The sequence below is a fragment of the Tupaia chinensis genome, unplaced genomic scaffold (genome assembly GCF_000334495.1).
Source record: "Tupaia chinensis unplaced genomic scaffold, TupChi_1.0 Scaffold000067_1, whole genome shotgun sequence".
NCBI lineage: Eukaryota > Metazoa > Chordata > Mammalia > Scandentia > Tupaiidae > Tupaia > Tupaia belangeri.
In genome coordinates, this window is record NW_006159526.1 from 4,889,692 (window position 1) to 4,906,528 (window position 16,837).

At 48.3% G+C, this 16,837-nt stretch overlaps 1 protein-coding gene across 1 annotated transcript in view; it reads right to left on the minus strand.

The window, feature by feature from the left end:
* ZC3H4 (zinc finger CCCH-type containing 4) overlaps positions 1-16,837 on the minus strand; it is a 52,087-nt gene that overhangs the window by 15,762 nt on the left and 19,488 nt on the right. Inside the window, 9 exon segments of the mRNA XM_006142117.3 lie at positions 4,647-4,756; positions 5,257-5,368; positions 7,908-8,018; positions 8,524-8,663; positions 8,754-8,850; positions 9,565-9,719; positions 12,559-12,781; positions 15,182-15,292; positions 15,605-15,824. Of these exon segments, the coding sequence (XP_006142179.2) occupies positions 4,647-4,756; positions 5,257-5,368; positions 7,908-8,018; positions 8,524-8,663; positions 8,754-8,850; positions 9,565-9,719; positions 12,559-12,781; positions 15,182-15,292; positions 15,605-15,824 (1,279 nt within the window).

Consider the following 16,837-nt stretch of genomic DNA (forward strand, 5'->3'; position numbering starts at 1 on the left):
CAAGACTGAGAACCGCACTGGTATAGCGCACCGACCCTGACCTCCCAGTAGGGGGCAGCCCACAGCAGACGATGCTCAGCCCCTTCAGTGGGAGCCTGTAGCAGTTTCTTGTTCTTTCCTGACCACGCACACAGTGAAATAACTCTTGCCTCTAGGCATTTACTGATTACCAAACCTGAGGGCAATAGGCTCCCCAAAGGGATCAGCAGAGATGAGCACTTTCCCAAAGGACATTCTCTGACTTGCCTGCCAGGGCGTCACCTGAATCCTTTCAAGTGGTGCCTGCTGCCATTCAACAGGGTAGTTGCTAACAGATGGATATTTTAAAATTCATTTTTATTTATTTTATTTTTTTAAGAGCAATTTTTTTTGCTGTAGAGTGCATGCATTCACCAGAGAGACAGAGAGCGAGAAATCATTGCCTGCAGGGATGGCCACGCCACAATCCCTTCTCCATTTTCCTCTTGGGATTTTGTACATATAAGCACTAAGGACCAGAATGAGTTTAAAGCCACTGGGTCCGGACTCGAACCAGGGTTGACTATGTGAGAGTCCAGCAATGTAACCATTATGCCATCTGCTGGTCCCTAAAATTCATTTTTATTAATGCTATGGGTTTTTTTAGTATTATTTTTTTAATTTAACTTTTTCAAAAAATTTATTTATTTTAGTTTTATCAGCGAGAGATAGAGTGAGTGAGAAACAGAGCAAGAAGAAAAGTGAGAAAGCAAGTCACCAGGTCCAGGACTCAAACCACAGTCGGTTATGTAGGACCAATGGTTTTTTTAAATTCATTTTTATTAATGCTAGTGAGCACGTACACAAATGAACAGAGAGAGGTGAGCACCCTCCACGCCATCTCATCCAGCTTGTCTGGAATCTGGCGCACTCGTGTTTTAGGCATGTCTCAGGTCACCCAGGCCAGGCACCCAGACCTGCCACTGGCACGTGGCCTCCAGCTAGGCACACTACCAACTGCACCAGCAAAGTGGGGTCTGGGTGAGTTCCTGGAGCTGGTCTTGATCTTTTCTATTTGATAAAACAGCCAGTCTCCTAAACCTGCTGCAATTTGGGAGGCAGGAAAGCTCCATGGAAAGGACCACTGTTCTCCACCCGGTCACTGCCTGGATGTCTTAGGAGCCTGAGGACAGGAGTTCTGGACTTTCCTCAGGAAGAACTAACACTGGACTCAGTTTCAAATGTCACCTGGCTACAAGGCAGTCCCGACACCTCCACCAAGTCAGTCTCCCATTCCAGAGACCCTCTGATTTCCTTCCTTTTAAAAAGAATTATTTAAGTTTATTTATTTAAATTTGACCAGAGAGGGGTACAGTGAAAGAAAGAGAGAGAGGGAAAGTGAGAAAGCAAGCCGCCAGGTTTATGACTTGAACCGCAGCTGGTGGGAGTCCAGTGCCGTTAACCACCATGCCACCCACTGCCCCCAAGACCCTCTGATTTCCTTCTACTTTCTCTATTACATAAGAGTCCCTAACAGTTACAAGAAAACTGTTGACATTTATACCAAAATATAGCCCTTGCATCTTTGTGTATCAAGGACTCTCTCTAAAGGATAGCTAAAAGATCACAAGATGTGTTTACAGACATAGCAGGACAACATTCCCCTTCTGAGACCACCCCCCAGCAGAAGTCTGCTCTGGCCACATTCCATCCACGTGGGAGAAAAAAAAAAAGAAAAAAAGAATTTCTTGTATCTAGACTGCAGGGTGGTGACACGACTCTGTGTTTGTCACAGAACTGAGTCCGGCCTTGTAGGGTACTGTCCGCACTGCTGGAAGCCACATGGCTGACTGCAAGTGTGGACCTCTGGCCCGGCCAACCGGGAATGTGCCAGGTGTGTGCTTGCGTGCCCAAGATCCTGAAGAGCAGGGGGCTGGGGGGGAGGGGACTGAGGCATGACCACATCCTGTCATGAGTGTTTCTTTCTCGTGTGCATAGACACCACCATGAAGAGAAAACTAAAAACAAAACCAAAACAAACAAAAAACACGTGTAGAACTATACACTAAACAGAGAACTTTACTGGATATAAAATATATCTCAATAAACCCAACTATACACATGTGAGGCCAGCAGGTGGGGTACTGGACTGGTTAAGGCACCAGATTCCCACATGGTTGACCCTGGTGGCTTGAGATTTACGCCGGGCGCATGTACACGTGTGCCCAAATCCCAAGAGGAGAATGGAGGAGAAGGGACCGAGGCATGGCCAGTCCTCCTGGTGGTGCTGGGGGGGTTGTCTCACTTTTTCTCTCTGTGTCTTCAGCAAATGCACGCACCCTATAGCAAAAATCTCACCAAAAAAACCCCAAAAAAACAAAACAATAAAAATCTACATGTAAATGAAGTACTAAAGGGTAAAAGACCATGACACACTTACTCTGTTCTCAAGTGGATTAAGGAAAAGATACATATTCACATATGTGTATGAATTAACTAAAAGGAGAGCATGGAAGAAAGAAACAGGCCAAAGGAGTCGGCCGTGAATCTGGATGGAGGGACTGCATGCTTGCTGAGCAGAACTAGGGCTTGAAGCATGGCCAGCCCCAACGGAGATGGGCTGAGAGGAGAATCAGCACTGCCTCCTAGGAGTTGGGACCCTCTCCCCATCTAAATTTTAAAATTATGATTACTTGCTCAACAAATACTTTGGGTTAAATTACATAAACTGGTAATCTCGTCTCTTTTTTTGTATACAATTTTTTAAACGTTGCAACTAGAAAATTTAAAACGAAGCATGAGGCTCCAAGGCAAGACTGAGAACCGCACTGGTATAGCGCACCGACCCTGACCTCCCAGTAGGGGGCAGCCCACAGCAGACGATGCTCAGCCCCTTCAGTGGGAGCCTGTAGCAGTTTCTTGTTCTTTCCTGACCACGCACACAGTGAAATAACTCTTGCCTCTAGGCATTTACTGATTACCAAACCTGAGGGCAATAGGCTCCCCAAAGGGATCAGCAGAGATGAGCACTTTCCCAAAGGACATTCTCTGACTTGCCTGCCAGGGCGTCACCTGAATCCTTTCAAGTGGTGCCTGCTGCCATTCAACAGGGTAGTTGCTAACAGATGGATATTTTAAAATTCATTTTTATTTATTTTATTTTTTTAAGAGCAATTTTTTTTGCTGTAGAGTGCATGCATTCACCAGAGAGACAGAGAGCGAGAAATCATTGCCTGCAGGGATGGCCACGCCACAATCCCTTCTCCATTTTCCTCTTGGGATTTTGTACATATAAGCACTAAGGACCAGAATGAGTTTAAAGCCACTGGGTCCGGACTCGAACCAGGGTTGACTATGTGAGAGTCCAGCAATGTAACCATTATGCCATCTGCTGGTCCCTAAAATTCATTTTTATTAATGCTATGGGTTTTTTTAGTATTATTTTTTTAATTTAACTTTTTCAAAAAATTTATTTATTTTAGTTTTATCAGCGAGAGATAGAGTGAGTGAGAAACAGAGCAAGAAGAAAAGTGAGAAAGCAAGTCACCAGGTCCAGGACTCAAACCACAGTCGGTTATGTAGGACCAATGGTTTTTTTAAATTCATTTTTATTAATGCTAGTGAGCACGTACACAAATGAACAGAGAGAGGTGAGCACCCTCCACGCCATCTCATCCAGCTTGTCTGGAATCTGGCGCACTCGTGTTTTAGGCATGTCTCAGGTCACCCAGGCCAGGCACCCAGACCTGCCACTGGCACGTGGCCTCCAGCTAGGCACACTACCAACTGCACCAGCAAAGTGGGGTCTGGGTGAGTTCCTGGAGCTGGTCTTGATCTTTTCTATTTGATAAAACAGCCAGTCTCCTAAACCTGCTGCAATTTGGGAGGCAGGAAAGCTCCATGGAAAGGACCACTGTTCTCCACCCGGTCACTGCCTGGATGTCTTAGGAGCCTGAGGACAGGAGTTCTGGACTTTCCTCAGGAAGAACTAACACTGGACTCAGTTTCAAATGTCACCTGGCTACAAGGCAGTCCCGACACCTCCACCAAGTCAGTCTCCCATTCCAGAGACCCTCTGATTTCCTTCCTTTTAAAAAGAATTATTTAAGTTTATTTATTTAAATTTGACCAGAGAGGGGTACAGTGAAAGAAAGAGAGAGAGGGAAAGTGAGAAAGCAAGCCGCCAGGTTTATGACTTGAACCGCAGCTGGTGGGAGTCCAGTGCCGTTAACCACCATGCCACCCACTGCCCCCAAGACCCTCTGATTTCCTTCTACTTTCTCTATTACATAAGAGTCCCTAACAGTTACAAGAAAACTGTTGACATTTATACCAAAATATAGCCCTTGCATCTTTGTGTATCAAGGACTCTCTCTAAAGGATAGCTAAAAGATCACAAGATGTGTTTACAGACATAGCAGGACAACATTCCCCTTCTGAGACCACCCCCCAGCAGAAGTCTGCTCTGGCCACATTCCATCCACGTGGGAGCACCTCGAACCCCATCCCCACCTCCACAGAGAAAGGAGCAGTCCCCATTTCCTCCTAACAATGCCCAGCACCAGGTCAGCACAGCAGGATTCCTGCTCCTGCAGAGACCAGGCCCATGGGCTGCAGTGCTACAGTAATGGCAGGTGCACCTCCTGGTTACGTTAGCCACAGGCACGCCATCACCCCCCAGACATTACCTTATCTAAGAGCTCTCTTGTCTCTTCGGTCAGAGGGTCGTGGGAGAACATGCAGTCATCGCCATTGATGCAGTTCCCAGTGGTGTGGTACAACTTACAGGGAAAATCACGTTCACAGCAAGTTAAGGCAAATGCTTCATCTCATAGAACCCACCCAGGAGCCTCCTTCATTTTGGGGATGAAAAAACCGAAGCCAGAGAGGTGAGGTGACTTGCTCAGAGGTACATGGCGGGTTGGCAACAGACCCAAGCCAAGAGCCTGGTTCTTGAGACTCCTCCTCCAAAGTGCTTCCTGTCCCCTCAGGCTGACCTTAGGCCTTCCCCTCAGATCTTCAAGAGAAACGAGGAAGTTACAGGACTTGCTCGAGGTTACAAAGCCAGTTGGGGAAAATCTCAGGAAGACAGGACGCGTGGCATGCATGCCTCGGTCTATTCATCTGTAAAATGAAAAGAGCAGACTTCTCCAAAGGTGGATGTGAAAGTTACACGACATGGAGTCACAGAGAAAGCTTGCAGCACAGAGACAACAAACATGATGGTCAGCTGTTACTACTATTAAGGAGAAAAGTTCTGTGCCCGCATTCAGATCCGAGGTGGGCGCCAAAGGATATCATGCATGTAGGGACAGTTTTCGGCTCTGGCACAAAATCCAGTGATGTAAAATTTGCACAGTTCTCGCTTCTTTGGTAGCTCAATGTCATGGCTAAAATTACAGTGGTCACCCTGAAAAAGAAGCAGTGACAAGGTGAGGTGACAGTGGTTGTGAGCTGCTTACTCCTGTCTGCAAAGGGAAGTATGACTCTGTCACTGCTCTGCACAGAGGGCCAATGACAGAACCTGGGAAGGCATGCTCACAGAGCTGTCTCTCGGCTTTGAAGCTTCTCTGACACATGCACTGCAAGCTCCCAGAACCTGCCCCTTTCTCTTGGGGCCCTCTCTCCCAACGCTGTTCCCCTCAACTCTCCTCTCTGCCCTTCACTGCTTTTCTCCCTTTCCTTCCCCTCTTCTTCTGCCATCTCCACTCATCTACTCACTGTCTGACCAGCACAAGTCACCTACCCGCATCCAGTCCCATGCTGCTCTTCTTCCTAAATGAACCCCAATTTTCTTCTCTTAGTTTTTTCATTTTTTTATATAGGGTATGTGTACTTGCCAGAGAGAGATAAAGACAGAAAGTGAGAAAGCACCCTCCCTCTCCTTGGCGGACGGCTTCCTCTATTCTCTTCTAGGGCTTCTGGGCATGCTAGCCCAGTGTTTTCTCCAAGCCACGGGGTCCAGGACTTGAACAGTGGTCAGTCATGTGGGATCTAGTCACCTTAACCACCATGCAAGCTGGGACTCCAAAACCCCAATTTTGTTGAGGGAAGAAGATACATGGCTAAAAATAGGCTGTTTTCCAGATTCCCTTGCAGATCTGGACAGTGACGGGCAAAGTCGGAACAGAAGTCCCCAGAGAGAACGTAGCCATTTTCTTCCTTCTAGCCCTTGGATATGAAGCCTAGAAGCGTTGTGTAACCAGGAAGACAATGATGGCAGAATAGAGAGTGCAAAGGAGCCTCCATCCCTCAGGGTGCCACTGGCCCTGTGCCCACCTCACCACTGCTTGCTATCCCAGGATCCCTGTTCTGGGAGCCAAGCATCAAGGTGTTGAAGCCAGGGGAATGAAGTTTTCCTTTATCTGCAGCTGAACACAATCTGAACAAAATGCCACCCAGGCAGGAAAGCACAGTTTGTGTTCTCCATTCCTCATCACTCTTCACGAAGGACCACCAGGTGGCGCAATCGTTACGACACTGGATTCCACACTGCTGACCAAGGTTCAAGTCCCAGACCTGGCAGCTTAAAGATCATGCTGGGCACATGTGCATGTGTGCCCAAGAGAAGAATGGAGGAAAAAGGACTGCATCATGGCTGTACCCCCTTGGGGGGTGATTTCTCATTTTCCCTCTCACAGTCTGTCCCTCCAGCGAGCATGCACACCCTATGGCAAAAACCTTTAAAAAAAAAAAAAAAAGAAAGAGATAGAAACTGTGTTGTATCTATTGGGTTACTGGAAAAGTCACAATGTATTTTTCTGTTTTTGAATACAAAAATATATCATGACTTTTCCAACAACCCAGTATTTCTCTTACTCCTAAAAATGTTTACAACATATAACTTATGACAATATTGAGGATCTCAGACACAACGTATTTGTATGAAATGCCTAAAATACCAGGCCAGCAGAGGGCGAGGAGGTTAAGGCGGGTGGATTTCACACGACCAACTACACAGTTCAAGTCACACAGGGTGCATGTGCATGCATACTCAAAATCCCAAGAGGAGAATAGAGAAAGGATTGTGAGGGGCCAGCAGGTAGAGTGGTGGTTAAAGGTGCTGAACTCCCACATAGATGACCGCGGTTCGAGTCCCGAACCTGGCAGCTTGCTTTCTTACTTTCCCTTTCTCTCTCTCTCTCTCTCTCTCTCTCTCTCTGTTTCTCTCTAGCCAAATTAAAAAATAATAACAACAAATTGAATGAAATGAATAAATATTTTTTAAAAAAGAATAAAGAATGGATTGTGGTGTGACTGTCCCCCCAAAGGGTGATTTCTCCCTCTGGCAAGCTTACTCACCCTATTGTGAAAACTAAAAATAAATAAATGAATGAATGAATGAATGAAATACCTAAAATACCTACCTTTTCCCCAAGACAGATGCATGGGTAGTATTTCCTGAGTGTACACTGGCCAATATCTGTCTGCTGCACTTATATTTGAATAAAAAGTCACCAGTTAACCTAATTGAGGATTACAATTTTTCCCTTCAGAATCCTTTAGCCAATGGTCCATTTTCTGACCCTGCTAAATCCAACACTTAGCTGATTCTTCCCTTTCCCATCTCAATGGTTTGACAATTACCTCTCCAATCTTAAAGTTCAGTAACTTTACCAGGATATGTCAAATTCTAGCACTAGCAATAATCCTTATAGAACACACCTGAGGTCAAATGGACTTGTAAAAATTTTGGTCAAAAAAACCGTAGAGCTGAACACACCTTTCTGTGCTGCCTTGCTCTGGGCCCTCCTCTCCCTGAGAAGTGAACTGTGCCTTCCAGGTCTTCCCTACAGGCGTCGCTCAGTCCCAGGGGCTCCCAGGAGTAAAGACCATCACCGGGTCACTCTCACCCCCAACCACTGCCTCTGGAATGTTCCCAGAGGTTGTGTGTCCCCTGCGAGCTGCTGCTGTAAGACAAGCACCCAGATGCGCTGGTGGCTCCTTACCCACGTGCACCGCCCTTCCACAAAGTATTTGCAGATGACTTTGCCTTTTTTGTCAGATTGCTGGTGGGGTTTGTCATGGTCACTCCTCCGGTAGCTTCCACCACCACCGTCCTGTTAGGAACGCAGAGTGTGAATGCCAAAGGGAATGGGAAGGAAAGGTGAACATTTACGAAAGTATGCACTGGCAGGTTACGGCCCACGCTAAGGCTGCGTGTGAGGTCAGAGTCTACCATGCAGTGCTGACCCTCAAATAGGAAAAATTCTGCAAGTGGGAGCTGTAGCAACTGAAGCTTGAAGTCCCGTACACCCAAAGGGGAACACAACTCGCAGGGAGCTGAGCCCTCCTGTAAGACCCTCCAGGGCTAATTGGATGGGTAGCTAGAACCTTCTGAAGGTCCAGAGACTCATTACAGGTGGCTGCGAGTGCTGCTACGGCCCTGGCTTTAGATACAGAGGCCCTCACCACACATCCCTCAGGAGAGACAATTAGGGTTTTGTCCCCTCCACGGGCGGCAGTGGAAGCAGGGAGAAAGGCTCAGTTGTATCCAACTTGTTGCAGACATAAACACCCAACGGGCCCTGGCCCAAACGTCAGATCAGAAGCCAGTCGACTCACGCCCATGTCCTCGTCATAGAAGTCTTCATCATCGTTCATGCCGCCCTTGTTCATCCCTCCTCGGCTGCCACCTCGGCCTCGACCCCGGCCCATCCCTTTCCCTCGGCCTCTGGAACCTCGGCCCCGGCCTCGACTTAACCCTGTCGAGGGGAGAAATGGCGTTAACCTGCGGACCCTTTCCTGACCCAAATCCAGCAGCTGCCAAGGCCCATCACCCAGGCCCTACCCACCTCGGCCTCGGCCATCCTTAGACCTGCGGTACTGGCTCAGCTCCTTGGAGTATTCATCATAATCGTCGTCTCCCATTGGCTCCTCACTTTCTCCATACTGGAATGCCGGAGAAAAGAGAGATGGGGAAATGTCACATAGGGGAAAAAGAATGCTGCCCCTAACTATATCCTCTGCCGCTTTCCAAAGGACAGGTGACCAACCCCAGGGACTCGGGCTTGTGATCCTTCTTCATATGCCTCAGCTGGAACAGCAGATGGTCCCAATCTCGTCCCAAGCAGTCTTCACCCTGAGAACTCCCGCCCACCGAGCAAGTCCAGCACACATCTCTGTCCTCTGTGCGTAATGGCCAGCTGTGCCCGACAGAAAGGGCAGGTGGCTCAGCACGCACTGGCGAGGAAGGGGTGAATAACAGCTACCCAACTGTATGGGAGTGAGCCATCGCCAAAGGACCTTCAGGAAACTTGTCTCTAGGGAGAGGACTTTTTTCCACAGGCTACTCTTTAATATCTTTTCTACTTTAAATCGTATACAAGTTTTATCTATTCCAAAATGATAGATAAATTTTTTAAGGCTTTTGCCATAGGGTGTGTGTGCTTGCCTGAGAGGAGAGACAGTGAGAGGGAAAGTGAGAAATCGCCCTCGGAGGGATGGCCATTACCACATCCCTTCTTCTCCATCCTCCTCCTGGGAGTTTAGACAAGCACACGCACACCAGGCTTGAGTCTCAAGCCACTGGGTCTGGGACTCAAACTGCAGTTGGCCACGTGGGAGTCCAGTGCACCCTCACTCCCTTGCTAGAGAAAACCTTACTTCCATCTCCTCCTCGTAGAAGTCTTCTTCGTCCTCTGGATGGTCTCCTCCCACAGAGCCTCTGCCCCTTCCTCGGCCGCCCCTGCCCATGCCTCGGCCTCGCGATCCTCCACGACTTCCTCTGCCCCTGTAGCCCCTGCCGCGGCCTCGGCTACCTGCAAGGCGATTCAGACAGTGAGCCTCATGAGGAAGCAGACTCCAGCAGCAAGAAAGAAGACATCGCATTGTGTTCCCTGAAGCCACTGAGGCTTGCCTTCCTGGTCTATTTTAACGGCACGTGAAAATAATGAGTGTTGAAATGTATTAATGTTTTTAATTGTGAAAGATGTGTGAACTCACGAGAGAGAGAGAGAGAGAGAAAGCACCCCTCAATGGGTCATGGTCTTGTCTGTCATCCTTTCCTCCTCCATTTGGGCATGCATAAACACAATCCAAGCTTGTTTTTCAAGCTACCAGGGCCAGGACTCAGACCATGGTTGCCATGTGGGGTACAGCTTTCCATTCACAGTGCTTAAGCACAGGGCTAGGGGGGGTCAGCCAGGTAAAACAGACATGCCAGCATGCGGCAGGGTGGTAAGGTGCAGGACTTTCACGTGGCCAACCATGGTTCATGTCCTGAACCTGACAGCTTGTTTTTTCACTTTCTCGCTCCTTGGTCAAATTCAAAAATAATAATAATAGGGGCCAGCAGGTAGCATGGTGGTTAAGGGTGCTGGAATTCCAAATGGCCGACCACGGTTCAAATCCTGGACCTGGCGGCTTGCTTTCTCACTTTGCCTCTCTGTCTCTCTCTGGTCATATTAAAATAAATTAATGAATAAATAAAATTAAATAAATAATAAAAAAAATTAATTTAGCAGTGGGGCTGGCAGGTGGCACGGTGGTTGAGGGTGCTGGACTCCCACATGGCCAACCATGGTTTAAGTCCTGAACCTGGTGGCTTTCTTTCTCTCTCTTACTCTGTCCCTCTCTGGTAAAATTAAGATAAATCAATAAATAAAAGAATAATTTTTTTTTGAGAGTTTTTTGCTATAGGGCGTGTGTACTCGCCAGACAGAGACAGAAAGACAGAAAGTGTGAAATAACCCCCCGGGGGATGGCCACGCTGCAATCCCTTCTCCTCCGTTCTCCTCTCAGGATCTTGGGCATGCACGCACACATGCCCGGCATGAGTTTTAAGCCACTGGGTCTGGGATGCGAACTGCGGTCAATCGACTACATGGGAGTCCAGCGACATAGCCCTTATGCTAACTGCTGGTCCCAATAAAATAATTCTTTTAAAAATTTAATTTAGCGGGACCAGCAGATGGTATAATGATTACGTGGCTGGATCCCCATGTATTCAATCACGGTTCAAGTTCCAGACCTAGTAGCTTAAAACTCATGAAGGGCGCATGTGCGTGCGTGCCTAAAATCCTGAGAGAAGGGATTGTGACATGGCCGTCCTTCCTGCGGGGGTGCTTTCTCGCTTTCTATCTCTGTTTCTCCAACAAACGGACACACCCTGTGGCAAAAAATCTCTTCCCTCTCCCTAAAAAAAGACATTAATTTAGTACTGGCCCATGACCTAGCAGTTAAGACAGTTGGCTTCCACATAGCCGACCACGTGGTTCAAGCCCCACACTCAGCAGCGTAGAAAGACACAGGTGTTGTGTGTGTATGCATGCCCAAAATCCTGAAGGGAAGGAGAAACTGAGATGAGACTGTGGCCTGATGATGCCCTCTCAAAGGTGCTTTCTTGCTCCCCACCACCCATCTCTCTGGTGAGTACACATATCCTCTGGGAAAATTTTTAAAAAAAAATTAAGTCTGTTTCCTTTCAATTAAAAAAATAAAAAATCTTTGCTTTCTTTCATGAGCTAGAGTAGGAAGGGGCAGAAAGAAGAGAGAGAGGGAGAGACATTAAGAGGCAAAGAGACAATATTGTAAATGCCCCCATCCAGGGTAAAATCCACACAAGTGCACCCAGTGTTCAGCTGACCCAGGACCTGGGCCCAGGCCTCCACGAGGCTCGAGCATCACACAGCAGCACCGACTGCTTGGACCACTGTAGCCAGGCCCCTCCTTTCTAAATGTAGATACTAGAACATGTGAAATGACACGGTGGCTTGTGTCTGTTCCACTAGATGGCACTGGTCTAGAATCTCCACCACGCACAGGGTCTGCCCCAGAGAGGTGTCTAAGACTAGTAGAAAAAACAACCAAGCTGGGCCTTAGGCAAGGGTCACAGTCTAAGAACCTCTGAGCTGGAAGATTCCAGAACCCCACTGAGGCTGGGATGTCTTCCTGCAGGAGATGGTTCTAAGAGGCCAGCCTAGGCTGCCACTTGTCTCAGGCAGTCAACCCTCCCCCAACACCCTCCCAACGGTCACAGGTTCAATGTTCAGAGGTGTTGGCGGTCACGTGGGGTGGTGTCACACCCTGCCTGATAATGGGGCTGGGAGGACTGGAATGGGGAGGTGCTGAGGGCTGGGACAGGTATTAGCTACTCTGGCCCAGAAGAGAAGTGGGTCTCCCCACAGCTGACCAAGAAGTAAATGAAAATATTTTGTTAGCGACAGAGCATGGGCGCACGCACATGGGAGCGAGCGACTGAGAGAGAGTGCGTGTGCCCTCTACCAGTCTGGCCACGCCAGATCCCTGTGCTCCAGTCATCCCCTGTGCCCTCGTGTGTGCCCGGTGCTGCAGACTGCCTGGCCAGGGACTTGAACCATGGTCCTCACGTGCGATCCAGGTTCTACTGGGGAGCACATCATTGCTGCACTACAGAGCAGGCCCAGAAGTGAATTTTAGAACCTTCAGCACCCTGGTCTTCTCTCTGCCACATACAAGCCAACGAACTAGCCCGGAGGATCCTCATCCTTCCACCCCTCATGTAGCTTCTCCAGCTCCCTGTGCCACGCGTGTGCAGCTCCCCAGCCTTTCTCGTTCACATCACAACCCTGTGTCTACTCCAGAATGTGGGACTCTAGCCTCAAGGGGGCACAGGCTCACCTCGGCCCCGGCTGCTGCCCTCCTTGGCACGCCGGTACTGGTTCAGCTCTTTGGTGAAGTCGTCATAGTCCTCCTTGCCCATGTCCTCCTCCTCATCCCCCTCGTACTCGCCGTACTGCTCGCTCTCGTAGTCCTCGTACATGCCGTAGCCCTTGCTGTCCATCTTGGAGTAGGACTTCTTGGGCAGGGGTGTGGTGTGCGATGGCGGGTACTGCTGGTGGGACTGGGTCCCAGAGACAGATGGGAGAAGGTGAGCCAGCCCCACGGCCCTGAGTCTGGACCAGGATCCCCCCAATCATCCCTGAACTGACACATCTGTCTGGGTGTCTCCACCATCCCCCAGCCGTGCTGCCAAACCTCAGGCACTCCAGGGACTGGTTCTCATCCGAGAAAGTGGGGTGGCAAGGGACCCAGATATTTCTACTCTTCAGAAAGGGCCATGGCTCGAAAGAAAACACAGATGCCAGGATCCCTAATAAACCGAGGAAAAGATGCCCCAGGGATGTCAGGCAAGCACATTTGGGCAGGGTCCTGGTGGAGAAGAGGGCGCTCCTCGGTCAAACTCTCCCACAGCCTTAGAATTCAATCAATGACCTGCTTGGCAACCACACTGGATAGCTGTTTCAAGTGATGGTTTCCAAAATGTGCTAGGGTCAAGTGGTACCGGGTGAAGTGTTTGTACATGCATGCCTGTCTGTAAGCAACCAAGATGTCCTCCAGAAAACGGGAAGAAATGAGCTATCAAGCACTGAAAAGACACAGAGGAACCAGAAAGATACATTACTAAGTCAAAGAAGCCAGTATGAAAGAGCTTCGTACTTAAATGTTTCCAACTATGACATTCTGGGAAAGGAGGAATAGGAAGGATGAATAGGAGGTGAGAGATTTTTAGGGCAATGAGACTATTTTGTAAACTGTAATAATGAATATTTAACATGTGTGTGTGCTTCTGTGACAAAACCCAAAGAACTACAGAACCCTGACGTACGTGACCGTGCTCTAATAACAATGTATTGGTATTTGCTCGGTTGTAACAAATGAACCACACTAACAGGACAGGTAGTCAGGGGAGACTGGGGCTAAGTCAGGGCACACCACACCACTTGCTCCTATTTTTCTGTAAACCCAAAACTGCTCTAAAAATAGTCTACTATTTTTTTATTTTTTAAAGGAATTATTTTATTTAACTTTATTTATTTATTTATTTTTATTTGACCAGAGAGGGATAGAGAGAGAGAGAGAGGGGGAGGGAGAGAAAGTAAGCCGCCAGAGGTCCAGTCCTTGAATCTCAGTTGGCCACATGGGAACCCAGCACCCTTAGTCTTTATCCACCACCCACCTGCTGGCCCCAAAATAGTCTATTAGTTTAAAAACCCATGTTCATTATAGAACAACAAGACAACAGAAGGTCCAGATACAGAGATGCACACAGACAGTACTGTGGCAGATCTCAAAATGCCTCAAGCCTTAGCGCACAAAGCATGTGGTTTTCCCTGCACTCTGCCTCCCACAGGTTCCAGGTGGGAGCCTCTGCCAGTAAATCACCTTGAATATAATACCTGACAATAAACTGTCTGTTATGATGGATGGTGCTGAGTCATGGGATATTGGGTCAGCTCTAAAGAGTGACCAACGCAAATTTTTTTTTTTTTTTTTTTTTACTGAAACCTGAAAATCCAAGTTTATATTTTTCTTATAGGTTTTTCTGGGAGCAGAAAATGGAATACAAACTAATACAAAATAATAATGCAATACAAAATAATCAAATACTTTAAATTATGCTTAAGGTCAGGGATAAAATAGTGTAAGCATTTAATTCCTGACTATGTGATACTCGAGTTACTTTGCTCAGTCACCTCCTTCTCTTGCTGGATTTCCACAAAAGGTCACCCCTGAATAGTGGACCACACTCAGCGATGATGTGGACCCATCAGCACCTTTCTCCAAGACACACTGAGCCCTACTAAGGCCTCGAGGAGACACAGAGAAGGCACGAGAGCACGATCAGCTCTGCCTGGGTTAAAAATCTCAGCTCCTGGAGCCACCAGGTGGCGTAGTGGTTAAAGGCACTAAACTCCCACATGGCCAACCACAGTTCGTCCTGAACCTGGTGGCTTGCTTTCTCACCTTTCCTCTCTCCCCCCCTCTCTCTGTCTGATCAAACTGGAAAATAATAACAAATAAAGTTAAATAAAATAATTCTTAAAAAAAATAAAATAAAGAAAAACTCAGCTCTTTCAGGGCTGCCAGGTGACGTGGTAGTTAAGGGCACTGGGATTCCCACATGGCTGACTGTGGTTCAAGTACTGGACCTGGTGGCTTGCTTTCTTGATTTCCCTTTCTGTTTCTCTCTGGCCAAATAAAAATAAACATAATAACAAATGGAATTAAATAAATAAGTGATTCTTTTTTGAAAAAAAAAAAAAAATCTGAGCTCTTCCACTTCAGAGTTAGGCAACCTTGTAAAGACTTTCTAAATGTGCCTCCTCACCTATAAAACGGGGATAAAAACATTTTCTCACCTTGTACCATTAAAACCCACGTAAAGTGCCATGCGAGAACACCCAGCACACAGCCAGCGCCCTGGCTCTCTGCTCAGCGTGCCCCGCCAGCGGACACTCACCGGCACATACGGGGGGCTGTACTCTCGGTACTTGCGGTGCCCCTTTTCACTGGGGCTGAAATCCGAGTCATCTGAGAAATCGGAGAAGTCATCGCTGGAGGATGCATGGCGCTGCGAAGACAGAGGAAGTGGTTTTAGCGACTCAGCTGCAGGCCACTCTGGCACAGGCAGCCCCAGGACAAACAATGCTGGAATGTGCTGGAAGGGCTCAGTGCCCTACATGAAACATCTCACCTAGGGGCATTTAGTGGCACTGGAGCATAAGCTACCAATTCTTTCAAAGGTCTTTATCTAATTTGCGACAGGGGAAAATAATCGTTATTTAAGAGTGCCCTCTGGGGCTGACCCAGCAGGCTGGGCTCCAAGATGTCAGCCAGGCCCACGGCCAGGCAGTGGTAGCCCGAGGAGCTTCTCTGGACCTACTTTGTGCTTGGATTTTCTCCTCTTCTTCGACCTCCTCTTCTCCTTCTCCCGCTCTTTCTTCCGTTTCCGCTTCAGTCTCCGATGAGACTTCTCCTCATCCGAGTCACTATGGTGCTTCTCCCCCTTCTCTTTCCGGCTCCTCTCAGGCCCTCCGGAGGTGTCCTGGGTCTCCTCGGCCCCATCATCTTCCAGTTCACCTTCTTCCAACTCACCATCTTCCCTACGGACCAACCCCAAAACCAGCATGAGTGTGGGGCTTGAGGGGAGACCCCCAAGGGCTCTGGGATGGCCAAGGCTGACAGGAATGGAGGACTGACAGCTGTGGGATACAGCTGGCATCCCCAAAGAGGCCCTGCGAGGACTTGGGGCCACTGCCTCTCTTCCCATTCCTCACCCCAAAAGGACTGTGCCTGTCCCGGTTTAACTTGTCTTGGGGGAGGGGGGAGGTGTGCCTATGGAATTTAAAGGGACTACCACCGATACAGGGATAAATCTATGCCAGGATTCCCAGAATGTCCCACAGGACAGGCGCTCTTAGAAGAAAGGCAATGAAGGAGGTTCTGTGGTCACACAAGATGCAGAAAGTCCCATCTTGGGGATTCACAATGCTTAATGCTGTAAGGGAATTTCGGAAAAGCCCTTGGGTCCTTTGGTTGCATTCCTGAGCCTCCCTTGACCACAGAAGCTCCTTCTCACAGCAGACACCCCTCCCAGACAGCAGTGGTACACGATGGTCTTGAGCCACCTGCTGGGCCTCAGCTCCCCAGACACCCTATGAGCGGCAACAGCTGCACTAAGGCTAAGAGCAGTAGCTGTAGACAGTGGAGAAGGGGCCGTGGTTCTGAACCAGGGCGTCCCTCCAGCTTCCTGTGCCGTGGCCCAAGAACTCAGAATGTACTTTATAAAAGCCCCACGGGAACCACTGATGATCAGGCTGGAAGCTCTGACCACGCCAGGGGTAGGCCCCAAGGTCTGGACATCTCAAGACCTTCTCAGGTGCTCACTGTGCGCTTTCTCTCCCTCCTCTGCCTCACCTCTGGTCACTCTTTCTGGCTCCCCACGTCACCCCAATCCCTAATTCTTTACCTAGACCTGCCTGACTAAAAGTCTTTTCGGTGCACTTTTTTTCTAAAATCTTTCTTTCCTATTCAATTCTCTTTTCTACCGAAAAAGTTTTAAATTAAAAAAAAAAAAAAAAAAAGGTCTGTCCAAAAAAGCAAACAACACCCAAAA